Genomic DNA, 23,152 nt, shown 5'->3' on the forward strand with positions numbered 1-23,152 from the left:
GCAAGTTGGCAGTGTCCTCACCCCACATGGCACAGTGTGGCCTGCCTGGCTGTTTGTGGGACCATCCCACACTGGGCTCCCCATGAACCACACTAAAGCCATTGGATGGGGTATGGTCAAGCCCCCATTCCTGATGCCAGACACCATCTGCTCCAGGTGTCCAGGGCATCCTGTGCAGGTTCTCAAGCTTCCTCTGACTTTGAGTATCCACCCCCCACCCCAGGACCTGCATAGGCACATGAGCAAGGCTGGATAGGGTTCTGTGCCAGGGATTTTCTGCAGGCACTTCCTCTCCATCCCTCAGGATGTGACCTGGAGTCTCGGCTGTTGGTGTAGTGGGAACCAAAACAGGGCTGGCGGCAGCCCTTGTCCTCCACTCCATTCCCCTCTGAAACGGGATCTGCTGTGCTTAGAACACATCTCAGTTCCTTTCATGTAGCACTGAAACCAGATACTGGAATGTCTTTTCTTCAGCTAGACCAGGGGCTGCCAGAGGGCAGCAGCTGTATCTCCTGCATTTCTGTCCTCAGCAGGGTCCCTGGTATGTAATGGTGGTAGAGTTTCAGTGGAGTGGAGAAGGATGCTAGCTCTAGAACCAGACACCTGCATGCAAGTTCCTGCTCTGACTCTTACTGTGTGACCCCAGGCAAATTATTATTTTTTTTATTTTTTTAGAAAGAGTGAGAGAGAGTGAGAAAGAGGGAGAGAGAGAGAGAACTTTAAAATTTATTTTTCAGTATTTGGCGGACACAGCATCTTTGTCTGTATGTGGTGCTGAGGATCGAACCCGGGCCGCACGCATGCCAGGCGAGCGCGCTACCACTTGAACCACATCCCCAGCCCCCAGGCAAATTATTAAACTCTCCACATTTGCCCATTTTCTCAAAGTGGGAGTTGCAACAGGCTCAGCCTCAGAGCATTGTTGCAAGGACAGATGAGTGACTGAGGGTAAAATCTCAGCCAGTTCCTGGTACTGGCTGTCAGTTTTCATCATCCTCATCCTCATTATTATTTTTTAAAAAAATTTTTTAGTCGCTGATGGGCCTTTGTTTTGTTCATTTATTTATATGCAGAGCTGAGAATCGAACCCAGTGCCTCACACATGCTAGGCAATCGCTGTACCACTGAGCCACAGCCACAGCTCCACCCTCATCATTATTAGTTATGTGCTCACAACCTGCCGGGCACTGTACCAAATGCTCTAAATAGATTATTTAATCATCAAAAACAATTCCACTTCTTAGAGGAAGATACCTGAGGTTCAGAGATTAAGCAACTTGCCCAAGGACCCACCAGCTGGTTAGTTTACCTGGGAGGCCAGGGCAAGTCTGGTCCAGCTGACTTGTGCTCTTAGCCCTGCCTGGTGAGGCAGGAGGGTTTTGGTTGGCTAGGATTGCTGAGGGAAGGAAAACAGACAATGCAGGGTGGCCCAGCCTCCAAAGCCCTTCTGAGGAAGCTCTTGTGTTTTCTTTGCAGGCTCAACCATAGGAATTATCTCTTGGAGTCTCCCCACAAGTTCAGTGTCGCTGACCTCCAGCAGGTAAACGTGTCCAACTCTCCCCAAATCTCTATAGAGAGGCCTCATTCCTGGAGAAATCAGAAAAAGAGATGGAAGAGGGGTGTTTCCGAATATTGAGACCAGATAGCAGTGTTCAACTTTTCACATCTCAGAATGGGCCTTCCTGCTGCCCCAGTACATCCTGGGCAGTGACAGACCCCCCTGGTTCCCTGGCAGGCAGCAGACTCTAGAATCCTGGGTTGAAAGTGTAGGACACTGCTTTGCTCAAGAGAATGGAGTAGATTTGGATCTCATCTGTAAATCCAGTAACTCCCCGTGACAGATACAGCCCAATTTGGGGAAGTCTCCTTGCTCATATAAGAGCTGGAGGCAGTTCCTCTCAGTGGGGAGTCTGGTGCCACAAAGCAGCTGCCTGAGGCCAGGCTTGTGCTTATCCCTACAGATTGCAGATGGGGTGTACGAAGGGTTCCTCAAGGCCCTGATCGAGTTTGCCTCGCAGCATGTCTACCACTGTGACCTGTGCACGCAGCGGGGCTTTATTTGCCAGATCTGCCACCACCATGACATCATCTTCCCCTTTGAGTTTGACACCACAATCAGGTATGCACGACACCCACAGCTCTGCACAGCACATTGGGAGTAGCCCTAGCCTTGCCACTCAGGAACAGTGAACATCCACTCTGTGTCAGAGCCCAGCTGGCAAAGTTGTCTGGTTCAACCCTGCATGGGCCTGGAGCTGCTTTTCAAACTGTGTTTTTAAAAATCACTTAGGGACACTCAGGCAGCACTTTTGAGAAGTGAAGTGGATGGAGAATCTCCATGCTTGGCATGGCTGTGATCTCATCATCTAAGGGTAGGGTAGGGGCTGCCAAGAAGAACACAGCCTCACTATGGGATTTGACCTGACCCCTGGCCAGCCCCAACACCAGGATGGCCTCTAGTCAACTGGCACAAACTGTGCACACTGCTCTCTCCCCAGGTGTGCTGAGTGCAAGACCGTCTTCCACCAGAGCTGCCAGGCTGTGGTGAAGAAGGGCTGCCCCCGCTGTGCCCGCCGGCGCAAATACCAGGAACAGAACACTCTAACCTAGGCCAATCTCCTCACCCACCCCAAGCCGTCCCAGCCGGGTTTGCCATCACCCCAGGCTCCACTTGGTGTCACAGTGTCTCCCCTTTTCAGGAAGACCCTCAGGTGTGACTAGAGAGCATGGGCCTCCCAGAGAAAGCCAGGAAGCCCAATGACATCCCATGGCCTCCCACCTCCCTCTGTCTCAGGAGCAAGGACACCACCAGATGTCCTCTGCTCAAGGCTAAATGGGGCCTTTCATCAGGCTGGGCTCACCTCACTGTCACACCTCCATTAGGTCTGTTCAAACACTGTGGAAATGAGACTTGGGGGACATTTTCAATTCCACATTCCTGATTAAAAGGTCTAGTTTTTTAAGGTGGGTTTTTTTCCCTTCATATTGCAACAGAAAGTATTTTTTTATTCCTGACCCTACACAAGTCACCCAAGAAACCCGGGCCTTCTCACCCTGGTGGATGTGCACACTTAGGCCTGGCCCGAAGGCAGGCAGCCAGCCTGTCATCGGACAGTGCCTTTCCTTCGTCCTTGCTGGCACTTGCTTCTGACAACTCCAGTGCCACATGCCAAACTGCTTCCAGCAGGACAAGGTCAGTCCTGATGACCTCCTCCTTTCTCTCCCATCTCATCTTGACTTCCTATCCCCTCCCTTCTCACCTGGAAAGTCCTCCCTTTCTCAGAGTCAGAGCCCCCTCGCTCTTCTCTAGTCTGGAGTCATTGTGCAGAAGGGGAAATGACTCAAAACCAGCACTGTCAGCACTTTGAGCCTTCCTCGGTTGGGGGAAGGACTTCATCTTGCCCATTCTCCTCCCCCCACCCACCTTACTCCTGCAAAGATAGGCAGGACCTGCCTCAGACTGACTCTTGAGGTCACACCCCTGCCTGACTGACTCCTGAGTAGGCTGGACCCCAGAGAGAGCAGTGAGCCAAGGGCAGGGGCTGCCTCAGATGTCGTGACTGCCGAGCCCTACCCTGTGGAGAAGTGACCCTGTCCTTCTGCTGCTGAACTGTGCAGGGACATGCAGAGAAGCTATCCTGAGGGTGCTTCTGCAGCCTCAGTCTTACAAAGCCATGAATTCACAAAGCTGCCCTGGACTTGCCCAGCAAGGGTCTGCCAGGACTTGGAGAATTTCCTTGTAGTGGAATTGGTTTTTGAAGGCTGGATGGGAGCCTGGAGTTCCCCTCTAGGCATGTCTAGATCCTTGAAGTTTGGGGAGGGTGGGTGGTCTCTGCAGCCTTCCCCTCCTCTCCTGGATCCAGCAGGCTCCTCTCACTGTCTCACCTGCCCTCAGCTTGGAGTCAGAGGCCTCAGGTGGAGATGTACCTGTCACTGTCAAGAGGTGAGCCTTCCCCCATCCTCCCTGGAGTGATGGAGCTGCTGAGTCACCCACCCAGCCCCACAGGGTTGGATGAATTGTGCAATAGAACAAAGGAGACAGTAGGCAGGCAGCGGAGGCTGCCACATAGCTCCTGTGTCCCCATTGTGGAAGGTGGTGCACACCTGTGCCCAGAACACCAAAGCTTCTTGAGCCAGGAAGTGTGACCATATCCCTACTCCACCCACCTCCCATAGCCAGCATTAACTCTCCCCTGTAAACACAGCCTGATCAGAGCTATCACTGCCCCAGGTCCCTGAGTGGGCAGGAGTCTGGCCTGCTGTGGGCCTTGGTCCTGGGTGTACATTCCATATGGTGCCCTGGGAGGCAGCAGGAGTGAGGCCCTGATTGATGGGGCCTCCTCACCCCTGGGATTATGTGCATTAGAGCTGCCCTCTCCTCCAGTACCAAAAAGCTGCTAATGCTGTTGGATGAGTTGACTCTTACCCTCCGCCTCCAGTGGAAAGCCGAGGTGAACCTCAGCGGTGCCCACACTATTCTTAAAATGTTATTTTATGCAATAAACTTTCTAGAAAGTAGGGCTCTGGCCCTGAGATTTTGCAATGTATTGAAGGAACTGCAGCTGTGTGATATTTGAGTGATTTTGCAGTAAAGACCTGATCTTTCTAATCACCGTCTGACTTCTGAATCCTAACTCATGGGAGGTGGGGAAACCAGCCATCATAACCATTGGATGAGCCCCCCACTTACCCATTAGCCCCTGGGCACAGGGAGGTCTCCAGGTCACTGAAGAACACTTGGAGGCAGCAGCTATGTACCAGGAGTGGCCATCAAGAAAAGAGCCCATAAATGAGAGTGTACAGTCCCATCCTTCACGTCCAGGAGTTGAGATCCTCCCTGGGATGGGATTTCAGGGACTTTGGGGAGGTTCACTCATACATTCATCTGTGACAACTGAAGCTGACTCCCCCATGGCTTCTTTTCCTGCGCCTTAAATGTCAACACAGCCCCTTGACACTGATCATGGACACGGCAGGAATTCTTGGAGAAATAAAGCAGTGTGGAAGGGATGGGTGGGAGGGGAGCAGGTGACTTGAGCAGAGCCCCAGAATCATGAATCTTGGATTTAGGGCTCAAAGTGGCTTTTATTTGGTTGCCAGCCTTTCTCACAAGTTCCACAAGCCCCTGGGGTTGGGGTGGGGGGGACTCTAGGGGGAAGCCCCCCACTGTCCATGTAAGAACAAAAGAAGGAAACAGACTTAATTCCCAGAAAGTCAGTTTGCAGGAAAATGGAGCAGAAAAGAATAACATTCAGGTCTGCAGTTTCCTGCCATTGAAGATCCCTTTCAACCCATCATGGAAACCCTCTGCCCATCCATGAGCCCCAGCTTCCTCCAAGGGTCTTCCCTCTTCCAGGGGCAGTAGATGGTAGGCCCAATGATGCAAAGAGGAACTGGGTTTGAGGGCTGGGGGAGGCAGGCCCAGGGGAGGGCCATGGGCATGGGAGCTCATGCTGCCCTGCCCTTGGACTCAACCCAAAGTACCTTTAAGGCCACATGTTTCCCCTTCCTCCCTTTCTACCTAGAGAACGGGAGGTTTGGAGATCACAATTCAACCCCAAAGAGCTCATCTCAGTAAAAGTAGTAATAATAATGAAGTGTGTGTACTTGCCACTGTTCTTAGTGCATCTCATTTTATCTTCTCAGCAAGCCTATAGTAGGTAGGTGTTACTATCCCCAGTTTATTGGAAAGAAAGCTGAGATGCAGACACAAGTCAGTACTCACAATGTCTAAAGGCCAACACAGGACAGAGCTGGACATCAGCCTGCTAGACCCCAAACAAGGAGTACAACCACTACCAGCCACTGCCATCCTGCCTAGCCAGGACAGATGGGGAGACCTAAGAGGTGGGGTGGAGGGAGGGTCCAATCCAGTCACTATTTTCTAAGTATGCAGGGCAATGCTGAGTTTTGCTGTGACTGCCTCGGGGATCTTAAGATGCCATCAGAATTCAGATGCACTGAGATTCTACTAGCACAAGGAGAACTCACTGGTGGGCAACCCCTCACAGGGTCAAAGATGTGGAGGAAACGGGGTTCAAGAAAGAGCATGGCCAGATTCAGTTTCCAATCAAACGCTCAACTCACCTGAAGTACCCAGCTCTCAGCACAGCATCTAAGGGAGAGGGCACAACTGTTCCTGCCACCCTGAGAGCTGGGGCCCACTGGGGCTGGCTTGCCCAAATCTGGAGTTAGTGCAAGGTCAAGTCACAGGAGCAAGCTTGCTTTTCCCAGAGGCAGCAGATTCCAAAAGATAAGACCTCCAAGTGGAGGGCCCTGGAACTGGACTCGAGATGCTGGCCTTCAGGAGATTGTTCTAAGCTTACCCAGCCCACAGATCAGATCTGAGGGTATCCCTCCTCCCCTACAATATTGGGGGGAGGGGCGTGAAGGGAGGGAAATCTGGCCAAGAGAATTTAGTGGGAGGCTGCCACCCTCCTCATCCCACCATCCTGGCCCAGCTGCCTCCTCCTCCTCTCTGAAGACAGCCAGGTGTGGCCCAGGAGGTGTAGGGGGGAAGGGGTGGTGTCTCTGCTCCAGAGGCACTGGCCCGGCCCAGAGGGGACAGGAAGCTAGGACACCGGGGATTGTCTCTCCCAACCGCAGCCCAGCCCCAGCCCGGGAGGAAGTTTCTGCCGAGTGCTCTCCGTCGGTGCCTCCCTTGTTATATTGTTGAACAGGAAACAGGGCAGCACGGGAGCCGGGTGGTGGAAGAGGGAGCACCGGACACCGAACCCTCGCGCGTCTGTCCGGGCAAGTGGAAGCGAGGCCAGCGGACCGACGTCCTGAGGTGCCAGGACCGGCAGGGCTGGGCGGCGTGGGGGGGGGGGTCGAGGAGGGGGAGGGCGGGAAGGGTGCCCCAGGTGGCCTGTCCTCACCCAAGCGCTCCGCGCGCCGCCTCCCCTTCGCACAGAGCTGCGGCGGGAGCTGAGCGAGCCCAGAGGAGGGCCCGGCGGACCGGATCCCCCTGAAGAGGAGTAGGCTAGGGGCTGCTCTCCGTTCGGGGGTGGGAGGGGAACCAGACCCCGGCCCACAGGGCCGACTCGGGCGTTAGCCCCTTGGTGGCTCCTGTCCCCCGGACAGTACAGGCAGGGCAGGCACCTCCAGATGACCAGTGTGTTCCTGCGCTCCGGGGATCTTCCCAGCTCTCCCATTCCCTCCCTTTCTCTCCGCTCCCACCAGGATCCGGGAAGAAGCTGAGGCGCAGGTCCCCTTCCCACACAGCCCGAGACACTGCTCTTTGGTGGGCGTCTCTGCCCGTGGGAATCTCCCTCCGAGTTTTTCCAGGCTCGGTTGGGTTGCGCCCTGAAAGGTCCTCCGGAGGGCGGAGGTGGGCCCGGAACGGGTAGTACCGGCCATCCGGCTGGAAAGGGCACGAATCTGATGATTCAGGGTGCAAATGGCCTTACTCGGAATGGGGACGCCCAGAGGAGACAACCTGCCCCAGGAGGGCATTCCCAGAGCCGCTCACCCGCGGGACTCAGGGGCTCGCGGACATCAAATCCCGCGGCTGGTGGAGGCGGGACAGGAGCGGGTCCCTGAGTCCTCTCACTACCCCCCGCGCCCCTTCAGACCCAGCCCTCCCGGCTCCCGCCCCTCCCGCATGCCTTCGCTTGTTCTGGGCCCTGTCCTTGATGCACTCCCAAAGGCCCTGGGACAGGCATTATGGATCCTCCTTGTCCTCCCAGGCACAGCTGCATTGGAAATTGGGGACAGCCCTCCTGAGTGTCCCTTTTCTCCTTCCCTCCCCTTGCCAGCTCCTGCTCCGCGCAGTCTCTCCAGCCTTGCCATTGGTAGCCCCGCCCAAGGAGATGACAGAAGCCTAACCTGCAGCCCTTCGCCGACTCCGCCCATCCAGCCCATGGGCTCCCAGAGGCCCGCCCAGCTAACGTGAGTGCGCGACTGGGATTCAAGGGAAGGGAACGTGGGTGGCGGGGGGGGGGGGGGGGGGGGGGAGGGGGAGGAGGCCTCCTCCCCGGAATTTGTTGGCTTAGCTCTGAACTGCTCATGGACCGTGCTTTCCGGGCCCAGTTTGCCCAGTGACTCCCTTTACAAGACTTCCCAGGAGAGGAACTTATGAGACAGCAGAGTAGGAGCGCTACGGGAACCCCGTCAGACCTTGTTCCTGGGGTCTTCCAGCCTCAGCAAGAGACCGGACTCGAGGCTGCTGCTCCCGGCACACCTTTGCGGGGCAGAAGGTGTGGTCGGTCAGTGTAGGAATTTGGAGGGATCCGGCAGTTCCGGAGGAGGCCACCGGCTCTTAGCTTTGATAAAGCACACAAGTGGATTTACAGTTAGTCTCTGAACCCTTCCTTGACACACCGGTAGCCAGGCGGCATCCTGGGAACACCATAGGAGTAGTCACTGTCACAAAGTGCATTCTTTAGGTGCTACTCGAGGCTCTCTGGGGAGGCTACCTGGGAGCTGGAGAGCAGGGAGCGGTGTGGGCCGGTCTGGGCGGGCCAGTCTCCGGGTTCACTTCTGTGAGGAAGCCACTGGGGAAGGAAAGAGAAACCGAGAAAACCGGTTCTCCAGCCTTCGCAGTCGAAGCCCCTACGTCAAGGTCATTGCCCTAAGAGCAGGAACAATTCCAGGGTAGAGCAGCTCAGGGCCGCCCCAAAACCTGCACTTCAACACGACTCCGCGGGCCCTGGGGTGCAGACTCCTGGAGGACGGGGAGCCGCGGAGCTTCTCCCGAATTCCTTGTAGGCTGGAGGCGTGTGGGCAGGACCAGGCGGGGAGGGACTGGGGGTGGCGTAAAATGAGCCGCTCTTCCCACTTAAATGACAGGGAAATTGAGCTAAGGCAACGTTTAGGCAGATGTGGTGTCGACCTTATTGCAAGCAATCACCCCGCGTAAGGCAAGGCTTCCAGGCAGCAGAACTAGACCCATATAACCCCCAGTTTCCTCAACAGGGGACTGAAGCGAGGCTCAAATTTTATGATCAACCCCACAGAAAGAAGGAAGCTGCCGTAATTCCATTACGGACTATAAGAGAGCCTCAGAGATTATTTTATACAAGTCCCAATTATAAAGATGAAGAGACTGAAGCCCGAACGCAAAGGGCGAGTGCAGGATCCAGACCCAGGTCTTTGTTCCCCTAGAATGGTGACTTCAATGGCCCCCTCTCCTGACTGCCCGTAGGAAAACGCGGTGGCCGCGATGGCGGCGGACGTCGAAGGGGACGTGTATGTGCTGGTGGAACACCCTTTCGAGTACACTGGCAAGGACGGGCGCCTCGTAGCCATACAGCCCAACGAGCGCTACAGACTGCTGCGCCGTAGCACTGAACACTGGTGGCACGTGCGGCGCGAGCCTGGTGGCCGACCCTTCTACCTGCCCGCACAGTATGTGCGCGAGCTGCCCGCTCTCGGCGACCCTGCCGCTGCCCCGCAGTCACCCGCGCCCCACACAAGCCCCGCAGTTCCCGAACCGCTGACCTACGACTACCGGTTCGTGAACTTGTCCGCGCCCACGGGCTCCGATCACACACCTGGGGAACCCCGGGGCCGCGCCAGCTCCCTATGCGGTCCTGTGCGTCGCAGCGGCGCCGCTCAGCGCAGCAGCCTGGCGCCAGGCGGGCCCACCAGCCTGTACGCGCGACCCTTGGCGCCAGTGCGCCCAGCGCAGTCCCTGGACGACCTGGCGCGCGCCGCCGCGCCCCCTGCCGGCCTCCTAGGAAGCGCAGGCCGCTTCAAGGCCTGCAGCGTGGCGGGATCCTGGGTGTGCCCACGGCCCCTGGCGCGCAGCGACTCGGAGAACATCTACGAGGCCATCCCGGATGTGCGCAGCCCTCAACGCGAAGACATCCCGGAGCAGGTAAGGCGCTGTGAGCCGGGTGGCGGGAGCCGGGCCGCACCCTCCTGATGCTCACCGCAGTATCCACGGGCTTTGGTTGAGCTCTCTTTCCTATGAAACAAGTGGTCAGGCTCAAAACGCCTTATCTGCAATTCCTAAATGGCAAAGTTCCTTGGAAGTCCAAGTGTTTCTATAATTCAACTGGTGGCAAAATTGGTCTGGGAGCTGATTTGGAATCTTTACTAACCCCACTAGTGTGACTATTCATGTTTTGCTGCAGAAATGAAAATGAGATTGATTACAGGGTATTGCCCCAAGCTGTGCCAGGAGGTTACACATCCTGTGACATTTGCATGCCCAGTATTACCATACTAAAACCCCACCAATCTGTATTCCCCAATGCATCTGCTATGGGTCCATAGATCTCTGCTGCTCTACACGCCTCGCCTTTCTCCAGAGAGTTTGAGCGGGAGAGAGGTCAGATGAGTTGGTGGATGTGAAAGTCACGCACCGCTTCCCTTTTGGGCCGCTTCCAATGTTTCAGTTCCTTTAAAAAAAAAAAAAAAAAACAACTCTTGATGGGTTTGTTTCAGACAAAAGTCCAGTTATTGCGAGGGTGCCCCCCCTCCCTTCAGAATCCGATTGTGTTAGTTTGAGAAATCGAAAATACCATACGTTTTTAAAGTACTCTTACATCCTCACAATGCTCCGACGGCCCTCACATCTTGAACTTTAGGAACTTTTCGGGCACAGGGGCGGGGTGGGGGAAGGTGCTCCGAACCCGTTCTGACATCTGCCACCAGCTGGGGAATAATGTGGCCAACTCACTTCCTCTCTCAGGGTCTCAGTTTGTTCTTTAGCGCAAAGGTAGGGGGCGAATGGAAAACCTCCGAGGCCCGGGAGCCTCCGGTTTCTTTGTATTTGGTTGTAATCTCAATAAACACGAACGCTTGCACGTGCCAGTACTGAGTTTGGGGTGCCCAGACCTAGGCGGCAGTCAGGGTTGGCCCGCTGCGGGGTCAACCCGCTTCCGGATCAGCCCTCCGCCCAGTCTCGTGACCATGCAGAGTTCAGGTTTGAAACTACAGACTCGAATTTGACTCTGCTGGGTCACCCGCCAGCCGCTGAAGAGCCACTTAGCTCCCTCAGGCTCCGTGTCTTTGTGTGTAAACGCATTAGGTTGTTGCGAGCCTTAAACGAGGTGAAGTGTGGAAGGTCTTGGCATGCAAAGCAGAAGGTCCACCAAGGCCCCCTGGGCGCCCGGGTCCGAAGTTCTTCCCCTGATCCGCGTGGCTTTGCTCAGGGTTCTACAGGGCATCCCGCTCCCTTGTGGCTAGAGCAGGCAACAGCACCTGGCAGGAGCCGACGGGGACTGCAGCGGGTCTGCTGCTCTTTGCCAGCAGGCCAGGTGGCCTCTCTAGGACAGGTGACTGGAGGCCAGCTCTCTATCCCCTGGGTCCCCTCCATTCCTGGGCAGGCTCCTGGTGGCGGCATACTTTCAAGCCTGTGACAGTCTCTGTCCTAGTGACGGTGGGAGTGTGCGGGCCCTTGAGAGGTACATGTCTGGAAGTGGGGGAAGGGTCTTGCCCTCTGAACCCTCTCGCCTGACCCAGAGATTGAGCACTGAGTGTAGTGAGGAGCAGGGAGTGATTGACCCCATATCCCCGATGCAGGACTCTGCACGTCTGCTCAAGAGCCATTAATCCAGGGCTTCAGACCAAAGGAAGGTCCCCAGATCCCAGCATTTGCTGAGAAATCACCCAGCACCAGGATCACTTCCCAGTTTTACCTTTGCCCCTCTTTCTTCCTGCTCCCAGCAAATTCCCAGTTGCAGTGATTTGGGACACCCAAATGGTGGGGGTGGTACTTACACAGAGAGAAACTGGGACATCTTCCAGACACTTCAGTTTGGGGCAGTGAGCTGCTGCCTGGCTCTTAATTCACTGTGTGACCTCAAAAATTTGCTTAGTGTCTCTGGTCTTCTTTCCTCCTCTGTGGGACGAATATAACAATAACACAGCCCCTGTGACTGTGCTTTACCCAAGGTCAGCAGTGGCTCTCCCTGACACCTTGTTCCCAACAAACTCCAGGGGTGGGGAGTTAGTTGTCCCCTGGGAAGGAAACCCCACCCCAGCCCTTCCTTGTTCCAAACAGCATTTCAGGAAGGAATTTCCTGAAAGGTGAGCCTGCCTGTTTCCCCCTGGAAGAATGCAGTAGGAGGAGTCCCCGCCTCCCTGATCCCCCAGGTCCAATGGATCCTCCTTCATTAAGCATGAATTGATTGAACACCTGCCAAGACAGGGATATAGGCACAGCAGCAGGGATCTAGGCACAGGGGCAGCCCTGGGGAACTCCTTCTTTGGGACAGGAAGCTGGTAGGAGAGGACAGATGTTGTTTGTTTGTTTGTTTGTTTTTAAATATTTATTTTTTTAGTTGTAATTGGACATATCTATATCTATCTATCTATATCTTTATATAATATATCTCTTTAATCAATTAATTAATTAATTTTTATGTGGTGCTGAGGTTCGAACCCAGGTCCTTGCCCATGCTAGTTGAGCGCTCTACCGCTGAGCCACAACTCCCCACCCCCCAGATGCAGTTTTAGTCAGCTTTTTCTGCCGCTGTGAACAAAAGACCTGACAAGAACAATTTTAGAGAACAAACAGTTTATTTGGTGCTCACAGTTTCAGAGGTCTCAGTCCAAAGATGGCCAGCTCCACTGCTCTGGGCCCAAGGTGAGGCAGAGCGTCATGGTGGAAGAGTGCAGAGGAAGAAAGCAGGACAGGGCCACCAGGAAGCAGAAAGGAGCTTTTGCTCACCAGGGACAAAATATAAACCCCAAAGGCATATCCCCAGTGACCCACCTCCTCCAGCCACACTCCACCTGCCTACAGCTACCACCTAGTTAATCCATTCAAGTGGATTAACACACTGATTGAGTTAAAGCTTTCATAACACAATCTTTCACCTCCAAACTTTCTTGCATTGTCTCTCACCTGAGCTTCTTCGGGACACCTCTCATCTAGACTGTAGCAGATGCCTGCATCCAACACAGCCCAGCCTATCTGTGAGGGGGCTGCAGTGCAGCCTGGGCAGAAGAGGTGTGGACATGAGTGCACATTTGGTCCCTTGTAGCCCCACACACCCCACGTGGTGGGTGCTGGGAGCGGAGCTTGGGGCTGGGTGGGTGGTGCCTGTTGAGGAGGGAAGACTTTGCCAGGAATTTGAACTTTATCCTGCAGCTGTTGGAAGGCTCTTAGCAGAGAAGGGAGTGGGATTGAGAAAAGACCTCTGTATCCACAGCTGCTAGAGTGGCCTAGGCACAGAGTGGTGACAGGAGGATCTGGAGGCATTGGGCTGGGGGTTGTGGTCAGGCTGAACCCTAGCACAGCAGCTCACACCAGGAGGCTGACAGTAGTGCTGCTGCTTCTCCAGGGGATCTGATTGGGGAGGAGACAGGTGGAGAGAAGATGGGGACTTCCTTAATTCCCTGGCAAAGGGAGGGAAAGAAAAGCAGAGAGAATTAGAGCGAATTACATTCCATGCGTTTATAATTATGTCAAAATGAATCCTAATGTTATGTACAACTAAAAAAGAATCAATAAAAAATAAATAAAGAGGAGCAGAAGGGAGACAGAGTCAGGGGACAAGAAGGAAAGGCAGGAGAGTGCTGACCCGGAAGCCAAGGAAGAGTCCAGAAGAAAGGGGGCAATGGGAAGGTCAAGTTAGATAAAGGACACAGGGTATTTATTGGAAGTGGGCACCAGCAGGCCAGTGGTCAAAGGGAGGATGAAGGGAGGGACCATGGGTCAGAGTCCAGGCCAGGATGTGGGCTGACCACTGGGGAAGGGGGACCCTGCGTGGACAGAGGTGGAGGGTGGAGATTCCCTGGGTTTAAGTGGATGGACAGGACATGGGAGACGGAGGCTGGGGATGGGGAAGAGGTAGAGATGAAGACGGATCCTTGGAAGAAAGGAGTGGCTCAGAACAGAGGGGCAAGGATGTGCAGATGGAAGTCACAGAGTCACCAGGGAGTGTGAAGGCACATCCATCTCTCAAGCTTAGTCTGTCGACTCAGGGCTGTCACTTGGCAGGGCCAGAGACCCCACAGAAGAGCCGAGCCACTCCTACAGATGGCATTTTATAGCCTTCTCAGTCACCACTTACCCAAGTAGCACAGATGAGTGCCCGGTGTGGGCTGGTTGCCAGGCTGGACATGCGGAGCACAAAACGTGTAAGACATCTCCACAGGGCTTCAGTCCTGTGGGCTCAAAGGCCAGGACACAGGGCCAACCTCCTGACGACAGGGAAGGCAGTGCAGGTACATCCATTTGCCCAGAGAGGAAACAGATTCAGAGAGGTTTAGTGACTGGCCAAAGGTTCCACAGCCCATAGCTGGCTGTTTCATGTCAGTTCCAGGCCTCCCCCAAACCCCACCCTGGTCATTTGGCCCAGTCTCAGCCAGGTACCCTTCGGGATTGGCTGCCCTATTCCCCTGAGCAAAACAGTTCAAATCTAAGACAAGCAAATGTACATTTTTCTGAGCACCCTGTCTGCAAACCTCTGTGGAGGGAGGGGAGAGGCTGCAGGAAAGGAGGACCTGAATTCCAGCCTTCTCCTGGCTGTGTGCAGCTGGGGAAGCAGCGAGAGAATGAATGCTCCCCAGGAGAGGGGAAGGGATGCCCGGAGGACTCCCTTCACCCACCCAGGGAGGCCTCCCAGGGAGCCAGGCCACAGCCAGTGTGACCAGAAACCTCGGAGGCCCCTCCCCTAGAGCCGCGGACCCGATTGGGGATTGCAAGGTGTGGTCACCATCCCCGCCCCGGGCCTCGAGGTGGGAAGGCTCAGGGCAGCAGATCTGGACTGGAGCCCGTCCCTGCTGGCAGGGCAGAGTTACAGCCTGGGCTGCAACTTCTTATGCAAGCAGCCCCGAGGCGCAGGCGCCATACCTGAGCTGGCAGCCCTGACTGGAAGGAGCCCCAGGGCCCTCGTTCCTTCCTCCGCCAACTCCAGGAATTGTGAGTGACCTCTGCCTGCTGCTGGGGGTCCTGGGGGAGAAGGGGACGGGTGCTGCAATTTCTTCACTCTTTCCCCTCCTTCCCCAACTCGCCCTCTTCTCTGCACAGTCTCCTGGGACAAACTCCAAGGGTGGCCCCAGGTGGCAGTGATTGAGGTAAAGGCACTGGCCTCAGGACAGACCCACTGGTCCTACTTCCTGGCCATTGGGGAGCTCCTGGAAAGGGAGTGGGAAAAGCAGAAAGAAGAGGCCAAGTTGAGGGGACCCAGTGAATCCCCGACAACCCTCCCTCCCAGCAGCCCTGGGTGACTCAGCCGGTTATTTCACTAGTTGGCCCAACTCTCCCACCCCACCCAGGCCTCACCTGTAGCCCCAGGCAGACCCAGAATCCCCAACCCTGCTGCCCCCCTGTGACCTGGCTCATGAGAGAACAGGTTCTCAGGGGCTCCCTCTCACCTCCCCCCACATTCTTGGTCCCTAAGAACTCCCTTCCCGCAGGCTAGAAGGTGGCCTGCACTCAGTCATTGAGTCTCTTCAACTCCTAGGCTTCGAGATGGGCCCCAGGACTGGCCACTTACCTGGCCCTTCCTCCTGAGGCCAGCGTTGGACCCATTTTCTCTGCTTTTCCTACAGCTATGTTCAGTAGTGGGAGGAGAGGGGCCCAGTGCCAGGCCCTGGGGCCCAACAAGGCCCATGATCATGACCAGAGGTAGCTAGGGGTCGGGAACATGGTCAGGGCTCCATGCCAGAGTGTTGGGGAGATTCTGAGCTGAGTCTGGGCTGAAGGGAACATGGTGTTGGTTGGTGTCTAGGGGAAATGGGGCTGTTAGGCCCTGGGGCCCAGGGGCATAAGAGAACTTGGTTCAATTTGGGAAGCTGTGTGTCCAAATTGAGGAAGGATTCTGGTGTGGGGGGATTTCCAGAGCTGCTGCCTAGACAAGGGGGTGCCTGCGGGACCTCTGTCAGGCTGTGGGCTCTTTGGCTATAGACCCTGCCCAGATGGATGGATCAAATCAGGAGGGGAGGTCCTCCTGGCCAGAGGTCCCCTGGGAGTCATGCAGGTGAATGGGGCAGGGGTCCCTGTCCAGTCTTGGGACGCAGAGAGACCAGCAGAGGCTGCCTCCACATCTTTCAGCCTCTTTCCTTCTTTATCATACAACCGGAGCACTCCTGGCTGGCCGGGCCTGTCTGAATGTGGAAATTACTATATCCCCCTATAAATGGTTGAACCTCATTATTAATGTTTAGATAACAGGGAAGTTTCTATCTATTTCCTGGTAGCACTTGAATTTCTTTCCCTGGGCCGGCTTTCTGAGGCTCCGTGTGAGGGGCATCTCTGGGTGCCGACATCAGTGCTTCCTGCTGTTTCACCCCCATATGCAGAAATCGAGTAACTGGCAGGTGCTGCACTGGGCACTGGGAAGACAATGGAAAGTAAGGCCCTGCCCTCAGGTAGCTTGCTGTCCAGGAGGAGAGACTGACCATCCAGTCTGCAGTTATGATAGGGTGTGGCGGACACCTCTGCAAGGAGCTGTGATGGGGGACATTGGAGAAGGTCTCCTCCAGGATCTTGTTGGCAGAAAAAATCTAGAAATGCTTCCCAGAGGAGGAAGGTGATGTCAGAGATGAATCCTAGAGGCTTCTACAATTCTCTCCTTGAACCCCTCTGGACCTGTACGGCTTTTCTGTGGCAGACTTCTTTCTCTTTCTCTTTGGTGGTGATTAATCTAGTCAAGTTTTCTACTAGTTCTCTAGTTAATTTGGAGAGATATATTAGGAAAGCATTCATTTTCTTTAGATTTGTGAAATCTCCACTTTAGAAAGTTATCACGCATTATTTTGTGGCCAAGTAAATGACTTCTGTTTTTCATAGACATATAGGAAAATTGCATAATAAGGGATATAAATTTGGTTCCATGTGGATCAAATCAAGTTTGTTGATTATATTATTCAAATATTAATTTCCTTGCTGTTTTGTTTTGTTTTGGACTTTGTTTCTTTTTTTTTTAATTTACTTTTTTTTAGTTGTAGTTGGATACAATATCTTTATTTTAATGTGGTGCTGAGGATCAAACCCAGGGCCTCACATGTGCTAGGCAAGTGCTGTACCGCTGAGTCACAACCCCAGCCCAAGGACTTTGTTTCTTATAGAGGTTTGTTAAAGTTCTCGTTCAAATTGACTCTATGAAGTGCTTGTGCTTTTCATAGTCTTGCTTTTTATATTGAACTTCAGTACTATTGGGAGTGCAGACTTGGGCTCTTTTTTTTTTTTGGTACCAGGGATTGAACTCAGTGGCACTTGACCACTGAGTCACATCCCCAGCTCTATTTTGTATTTTATTTAGAGACAGGTGTTAGACCAGGACACAAGAAAAGACCACTGACTCCAATTAAAATCAAATTAAAGCAAGCTTATTATTTCAACCAGCACCGGGCTGCCTCTCCCACCCAAAACTGCGGGAACAAGACAGCAGCCGCAGCTTTCCTGTAGCCCAGCTTTATCGCCCAGAAAGTTACACAAAGGGGGGTTACAAATAACAGAACTCTGACGAGAATAACACTAATGGTAGTTTACATTTTTGCTGGCCCCAGCATCAGAATTTATGAAGGTCATTAGAGCCTCAGAGAGGGTTGTTATCTGGCCAGGGAAGGCCAAGATTTGTGAGGCCTCAGTAAAGTTTCAAAGAGGGCTGCTATCTGGTCAGAGAGCCAGGCATGGGTGAGTTCAAGGCACAGGCAGGCATTCCAAGCAGGTTCACAATTTGCAGTAATTTATAGTAAAGCCAAAATTATCTTTTCATGGCTTTGTGGCGAGATGGCTCCCAATTTTAAGAAAAAATCAGGTTGGATCTATCAACAGGGTCTCCCTGAGTTGCTTAGCACCTCGCTTTTGCTGAGGATGGCTTTGAACTTGCGATTCTCCCGCCTTAGCCTCCTGAGCAGCTGGAATTACAGGCCAGTGCCACCAAGTGCTGAGATTTTGACTCTTCTGGCCATCACACTTGCCTTTGTACCCTCTCGCAGTATCTTCTTCATCTTGTTTCAGAACTTGGCTTTATATTTCACATTCCCAGGATCAATGTGGCCACTCTTTATTTTAATCATTTTTATTTTGTATTTTTTAGAACCTGCCTAGTATCTTTTGGTATCTTTTTATTTTCAATCATATCACTTTGTTTTTAAGTGTATTTTTTTTTTTTTTTTTTGCCAGATGAGGTAGTGCACTCTTTAACTTGAGAGGCTGAGGCAGGATGATCAGAAGTTCGAGGCCAGCCTTGGCCTGTTAATGTGATCTGTCTCAAAATGAAATAAAAAGGGCTGGGGACGTGGCTCCGTGGTAGAGCGCTTGCCTACCCTGCAATAGCCTCTGGGTTGAACCCCCAGATCTCCAGCTCCACGGGGAGGGAGGCAGTGTGTTTCTTGTTTATATCATATCACTGTATCTTTAAACCCAAGCTAACTGTCTTTCAATGGGAGAATTCCCTCTGCCCACATTTCATTCAACCACTGATTTCCTGCTCTTGCTTTTATTGCTTCTGGCTTATTTTGCGTGTGGCAGTTGACCTTGTGGGTTCTTTCCCCTTCAATCAGGCTGCTGGTGGTTTCGCTTTTCTTCCTGCTATGCTTTCCAGTTTATTGACGGCTTCTGCCCCCTTCCCTGGGGTTCCTAATCAAACATACGTTTTATAGGATGTGCCAGATGGGATTCTTCTTGGCACTCCCATCTGGAACTCACAGAACCTGTCCGTCTGTAGACTACGGTCTTCTGCAGCTTAGGAGGATCTGTTTGTTGCACAATTATTGTTTTTTTTTTTTTTTTCATCTGTAGGTTAGCTCTGGGCGCTCCTACCTTCCTCTTTATTTCTATCTCTATGTATTTCTGCTCTGACTTTTGAGATATTTTTTCAACTTGATTTTCCAAGCCACAAATTTTGAATCTCAAGAGTGAATATCTTTTTTTTTTTAATTTTTTTTGTGGTTGTAGATGGACAGCATGGCTTTGTTTTATTTGTTTATTTATTTATTTTTATGTGATGCTGAGGATGGAACTCAGTGCCTCACGCACGGTAGGCAAGTGCTCTGAGCTATGACCTCAGCCCAAGAGTGAATATCTTTAAAAAAAAAAAAAAAAGTGAATATGTGCTCCTTCGATGAGCACAATGACATAAGGCCTAAAACAATCCTTTTTAAAACTTTGTGCTTAGCCAGGCACAGTGGCGCACATCTGTAATCCAGGAGACTTGGGAGGCTGAGACCGGAGCATCTCAGAGTGCAAAGCCAGCCTCAGCTAGCTTAGCAAGACCCTGTCTTAAAAAAAAAAAAAAAAAATTAAAAGACTGGGGATGTATCTCAACTCAATGGTAAAGTTCCTGTGGGTTCAATCTCCAGTACCAAAAACAAAAACAAAAAACTTTGTGTTTGACTTGAATCCCCTTACAAGTTCTTGTTTTTTTATTCTGATTGTAATTATATTTTCTAGTCCCTCTATCTGCCAATAGACTTGGATAGTTTTAACTGGTAACATATTTACAGTTTTTTAAATCAAAGCCATAAAAGTGGCCCCCACACCTATAATCCCAGTGTCTCAGGAGGCTGAGGCAGGAGGATCATGAGTTCACAGCCAGCCTCAACAAGAGCAAAGTACTAAGCAACTCAGTGAGACCCTGTCTCTAAATAAAATACAAAATAGGGCTAGGGATGTGGCTCAGTGGTCATAAGTGTCTCTGGGTTCAATCCCCAGTACTCAAAAAATATACTTTTATTTTTACTATATATATAGTAAAAATCCCACCTGCACCACTGCTCCCTCTCTATCAGCTCCAAGCTTACCACTCTCCTTCATTCTTTTTCTATTTCTTCCAGAGTTCCTTTATACAAATACGAACAAGTACAAATAGATAACTGATGACTTGGTTTTCTGTGCCTCCTACATGCAGGCAGTGTGCTGCACACACTTTCCCACACCTTGTTTTCTTTACACCTTTTTATAACTGTGTTCCTTGGAGATTGTATATACAGAGGATCCTTCCTCCTTTTTATAGCTACTTGGTTTTTCATTGCAGGGATGTATCATGATTCATTTAAACAATCTTCTATTGATAAATGCTTGCATAGTTTACCATTTTTTTCTTATTACAGACAAGGCTATAAGGAACAGTCTTTTATACATGTGCATGTACATGTAAGGAAAATTCCAGAAGGGTTTCTGGGTTAAAGGTTAAATGATAAACCATTGCCAGATTACCATCCATGAAGCTTGTGCCTCTATGTGGATAGACACAAATGAAAGTGTCTGTCCACATCCTTACCAGCTGGATGTGGTCAAAGTTTTATTTTCTGCCAACCTGATAGTAAAATATGCAGTATTATCCTAAGGTGGCTTGAATTTGCATTTTTCTTTCCAATTATTTAAAGGTTGTTGGTTTGTCTTTTTCTGTGAATGTTCTACTCATATTTTTTTTCTACCCATGTCCTATTGGGTCAATGGTCTTTTTCTTATTGATTTCTAGGAGCTTTTTCTATATTAGGAAAATACCCCTCTAGCTACATAAGTTGTAATTACACACCTCCAGATTTGACTTCTTCTTTTCCTCCTCCTCCTCCTCCTCCTCCTCATTCTTCTTCTTCCTCCTCTTCTTCATAGCTCTTTCTCCTCCTCCTCCTCCTCTTTTTCTTATTCTTTTGTCCCAGGGTCTCACTCTATTGCCCAGACTAGACTTCAATTCTTGGACTCAACTTGATACTCCAACCCTCAGCCTCACAATTATCTGGGAGCACACACCACATCTGGCCAAGTTTTGTCTTTTTTACTTTGATAATAATTACATTTTGCCACCAAAAAAATTTTTTAAATTTTTAATTGACACAGTAATTGAACCTATTTATGGGGTTCAGTGTGTCATTTTAATACACTCTACAATGTGTGATGACCAGGGTAACTGGAATATCTGTCATCTGAGACATCTAGCCAAGTCCTCTCTTCCAGCTCTTTTTAAATATTCAATTAATTGCCATCACCCATAGTTTTCCTGTGCTATAGAATGCTAGAAATCATTCCTCCTGGACAATTGCACCCCATATCTTACCCACTGTTCTATTCTCTGCTTCAAGATCATCATTTCAGCTTCTACGTATAAGTGAGTGCTAGCGGTATTTGTCATTCTGTACCCATTTACTTTATTCACCTGTGATGGGATTTCATTCTTTTTGTGGCTCATCAGATTCCATTGACTATATACAACATTTTTACTCATCAGTGAGAGGACATTTAGGTTGGTTCCATTTCTTGGCTATTGCAGTTAATGTGCAAGTACAAATGGCTCTTCACCACATTGACTTCAATTCCTTTGGATATATACTCAGTAGGGGAACTGCTGGAGCATATGGTTGTTCTATTTCCAGGGTGGTTCCCCCACACACACACAGGGTACTAGAGATTTAACCCAGGGGTGCTTTACATCCCCAGCCCTTTTTATTTTCTGAGACAGGGTCTCACTAAGTTGCTTAGAGCCTTGTTAAGTTTCTGAGGCTGGCCTCAAACTTGCCATCCTCCTACTTCAGCCTCCCAAGTCACCGAACTTACAGGCATGTGCACCACCACACCCAGCTATTTCTAGGTTTTTGAGGAACCTTCATAGTGGTTTGCATAGTGGCTGTGCTAATTTACACATCTGCTGACCGATCGTGCATGGAAGTTTCTCTGCATCTTCACCAGCACTTTTTTTTTTTCTTATAAATTTTCTTGCTGTGCACCGTGGCGCATATCTGTAGTTCCAGTTACTTGGGAGGCTGAAGTGGGAGGATCCCTTGAGCCCAGGAGTTTGAGACCAGCAGGGGCAACATAGCAAGACTATAAGGAAAAAAACATTTTCTTCGAAGATATTTGCATAATCAAGGGTACCGATTATTTATTTTATGGCTTTTAGAGTATGAGTCTTTGTTATAGATTCTTTTGAATTGTTATAGGTCAACTAAGACTTTGTCTCTCTCTCTCTCTCTCTTTCTCTCTCTGTCTCTCTCTGTATGTGTGTGTGTGTGTGTGTGTGTGTGGAGAGAGAGATAGACTCAAGTCACTTAACAATGGCAGCATATTCTGAGAAAGGCGTAGTTAGGTGACCTTATGGCCAAGTCAACACCTAGATTACACTTCACATACCTAGATCTCTCAATCACTCCAGTGACCGGCTGATGAGGTCAAGAGCTGTGGTAAAACCTAGATGAATGGGGCCACTATAGTAAATCGCGGGGGAACTATTTCCCAGAAAACTTTTTTTTTTAAATAACTAGAAGGCAAACATAGACTTTTTTTTATAAGTAGAAGGCAAAAGCATAGGGTAGTAAATAGATAACCAGTAACATAGTGGTCAGTTACCATTACCCAGTATGATGCATTGCACATAATTGTATGTGCTACTTTTATACAACTGGCAACACAGTAACTTGTTTACTGCAATGCGACAGGTCACCATGGACCCAGGAGTCAGGCATCACCTGTGACATTACAATGGCTATGATGTCACTAGGCCGTAGAAATATTTTACCTTTGGTATAACCTCTGTGTTCTGTCATTAACCAAGATGTCATTATGTGTCATATAACTGTGTGTGTGTAAAAGTATTTATTTATTTTTTCTTCAAATATTATATGGCTTCATTTTTTTGCATTTAAATATTTGATCCCTAAGGGTCTATCTGGGTAGATGGAGTAAGAGGTAGACTCACCTTTATTTATTTTATGTCTTGATGACAGTCCCTTGTCCCATCACCTTTAACTGACAATTATCTTTCCGCCATGATTTGTAAGGGTATCTTGGGCATGGCCTGGTTCCTGGCCATGTCAGGGTTTTTTGTTCTGCCTCTTTCTAGTTGCTGACTGCCATAGGGGTAGAGTTTCTATCTTTGCTCACCAGGGCTCAGGTGCAGCGGTTGGAGTAGCTCACTTGGGGGCGTGGCCAGAGTGCAGAAGGAGGGTGGTCTCTACCCAGGGGCCTGTAGGACTAGGTATGTGGGGCTCCTGTCAAAAGGCCAGAAGTTCTACCTACTCTCAGCCTCAAGGATAGATAGTACCTAGCTTCCCTGGGCTCGTGGGGACAAGGGGTTTGGTACAGGGCCATCTGGCTTTATCCCTGGGCCTCCCGGATTCCAGCCCCACCCTTGGGCACAGCCTCTCACCTGGACCAGGTCCTACCCACCCACCTGCCCTGCCCTGCTTGACTCATGCAGTAGAAGTTTACTGCTGGGAGGAGAGGGGAAGCAGGACCCCCAACTGGGGGCTGCGTCCTAAAGGGAGGGAAATTACTTTGTGAGAGATTGAGGGTTGAGTTCTGGAAGGG

At 51.2% G+C, this 23,152-nt stretch overlaps 2 protein-coding genes and 1 long non-coding RNA gene across 5 annotated transcripts in view; 2 read left to right on the forward strand and 1 right to left on the reverse strand.

The window, feature by feature from the left end:
* Plekhm1 (pleckstrin homology and RUN domain containing M1) overlaps positions 1-4,609 on the forward strand; it is a 45,816-nt gene extending 41,207 nt beyond the window's left edge. The window contains exons 10-12 of one of the 2 annotated variants that reach the window (XM_005328144.5): positions 1,477-1,540; positions 1,962-2,119; positions 2,499-4,609. In XM_005328144.5, the coding sequence (XP_005328201.2) occupies positions 1,477-1,540; positions 1,962-2,119; positions 2,499-2,610 (334 nt within the window). In that variant the 3' untranslated portion in view covers positions 2,611-4,609. The remainder of the gene's footprint in view (positions 1-1,476; positions 1,541-1,961; positions 2,120-2,498) is intronic. The other variant, XM_078041941.1, reaches the window with a different exon arrangement.
* On the reverse strand, positions 705-11,870 carry LOC144376021 (uncharacterized). The gene is made up of 3 exons (XR_013436015.1): positions 11,671-11,870; positions 9,495-10,346; positions 705-1,587 (listed from the first exon to the last, which is right to left on the reverse strand). It is a non-coding gene; the product is annotated as an uncharacterized LOC144376021 (long non-coding RNA).
* The window catches only part of Arhgap27 (Rho GTPase activating protein 27), a 34,574-nt gene continuing 16,579 nt past the window's right edge, over positions 5,158-23,152 (forward strand). The window contains exons 1-3 of one of the 2 annotated variants that reach the window (XM_013359936.4): positions 5,158-6,790; positions 7,758-7,890; positions 9,146-9,820. In XM_013359936.4, the coding sequence (XP_013215390.1) occupies positions 9,164-9,820 (657 nt within the window). In that variant the 5' untranslated portion in view covers positions 5,158-6,790; positions 7,758-7,890; positions 9,146-9,163. Of the gene's footprint in view, positions 6,791-6,860; positions 6,978-7,757; positions 7,891-9,145; positions 9,821-23,152 lie in introns of those variants that run through there. The other variant, XM_040268670.2, reaches the window with a different exon arrangement.

The sequence above is a fragment of the Ictidomys tridecemlineatus genome, chromosome 3 (genome assembly GCF_052094955.1).
Source record: "Ictidomys tridecemlineatus isolate mIctTri1 chromosome 3, mIctTri1.hap1, whole genome shotgun sequence".
NCBI classification, from domain to species: domain Eukaryota; kingdom Metazoa; phylum Chordata; class Mammalia; order Rodentia; family Sciuridae; genus Ictidomys; species Ictidomys tridecemlineatus.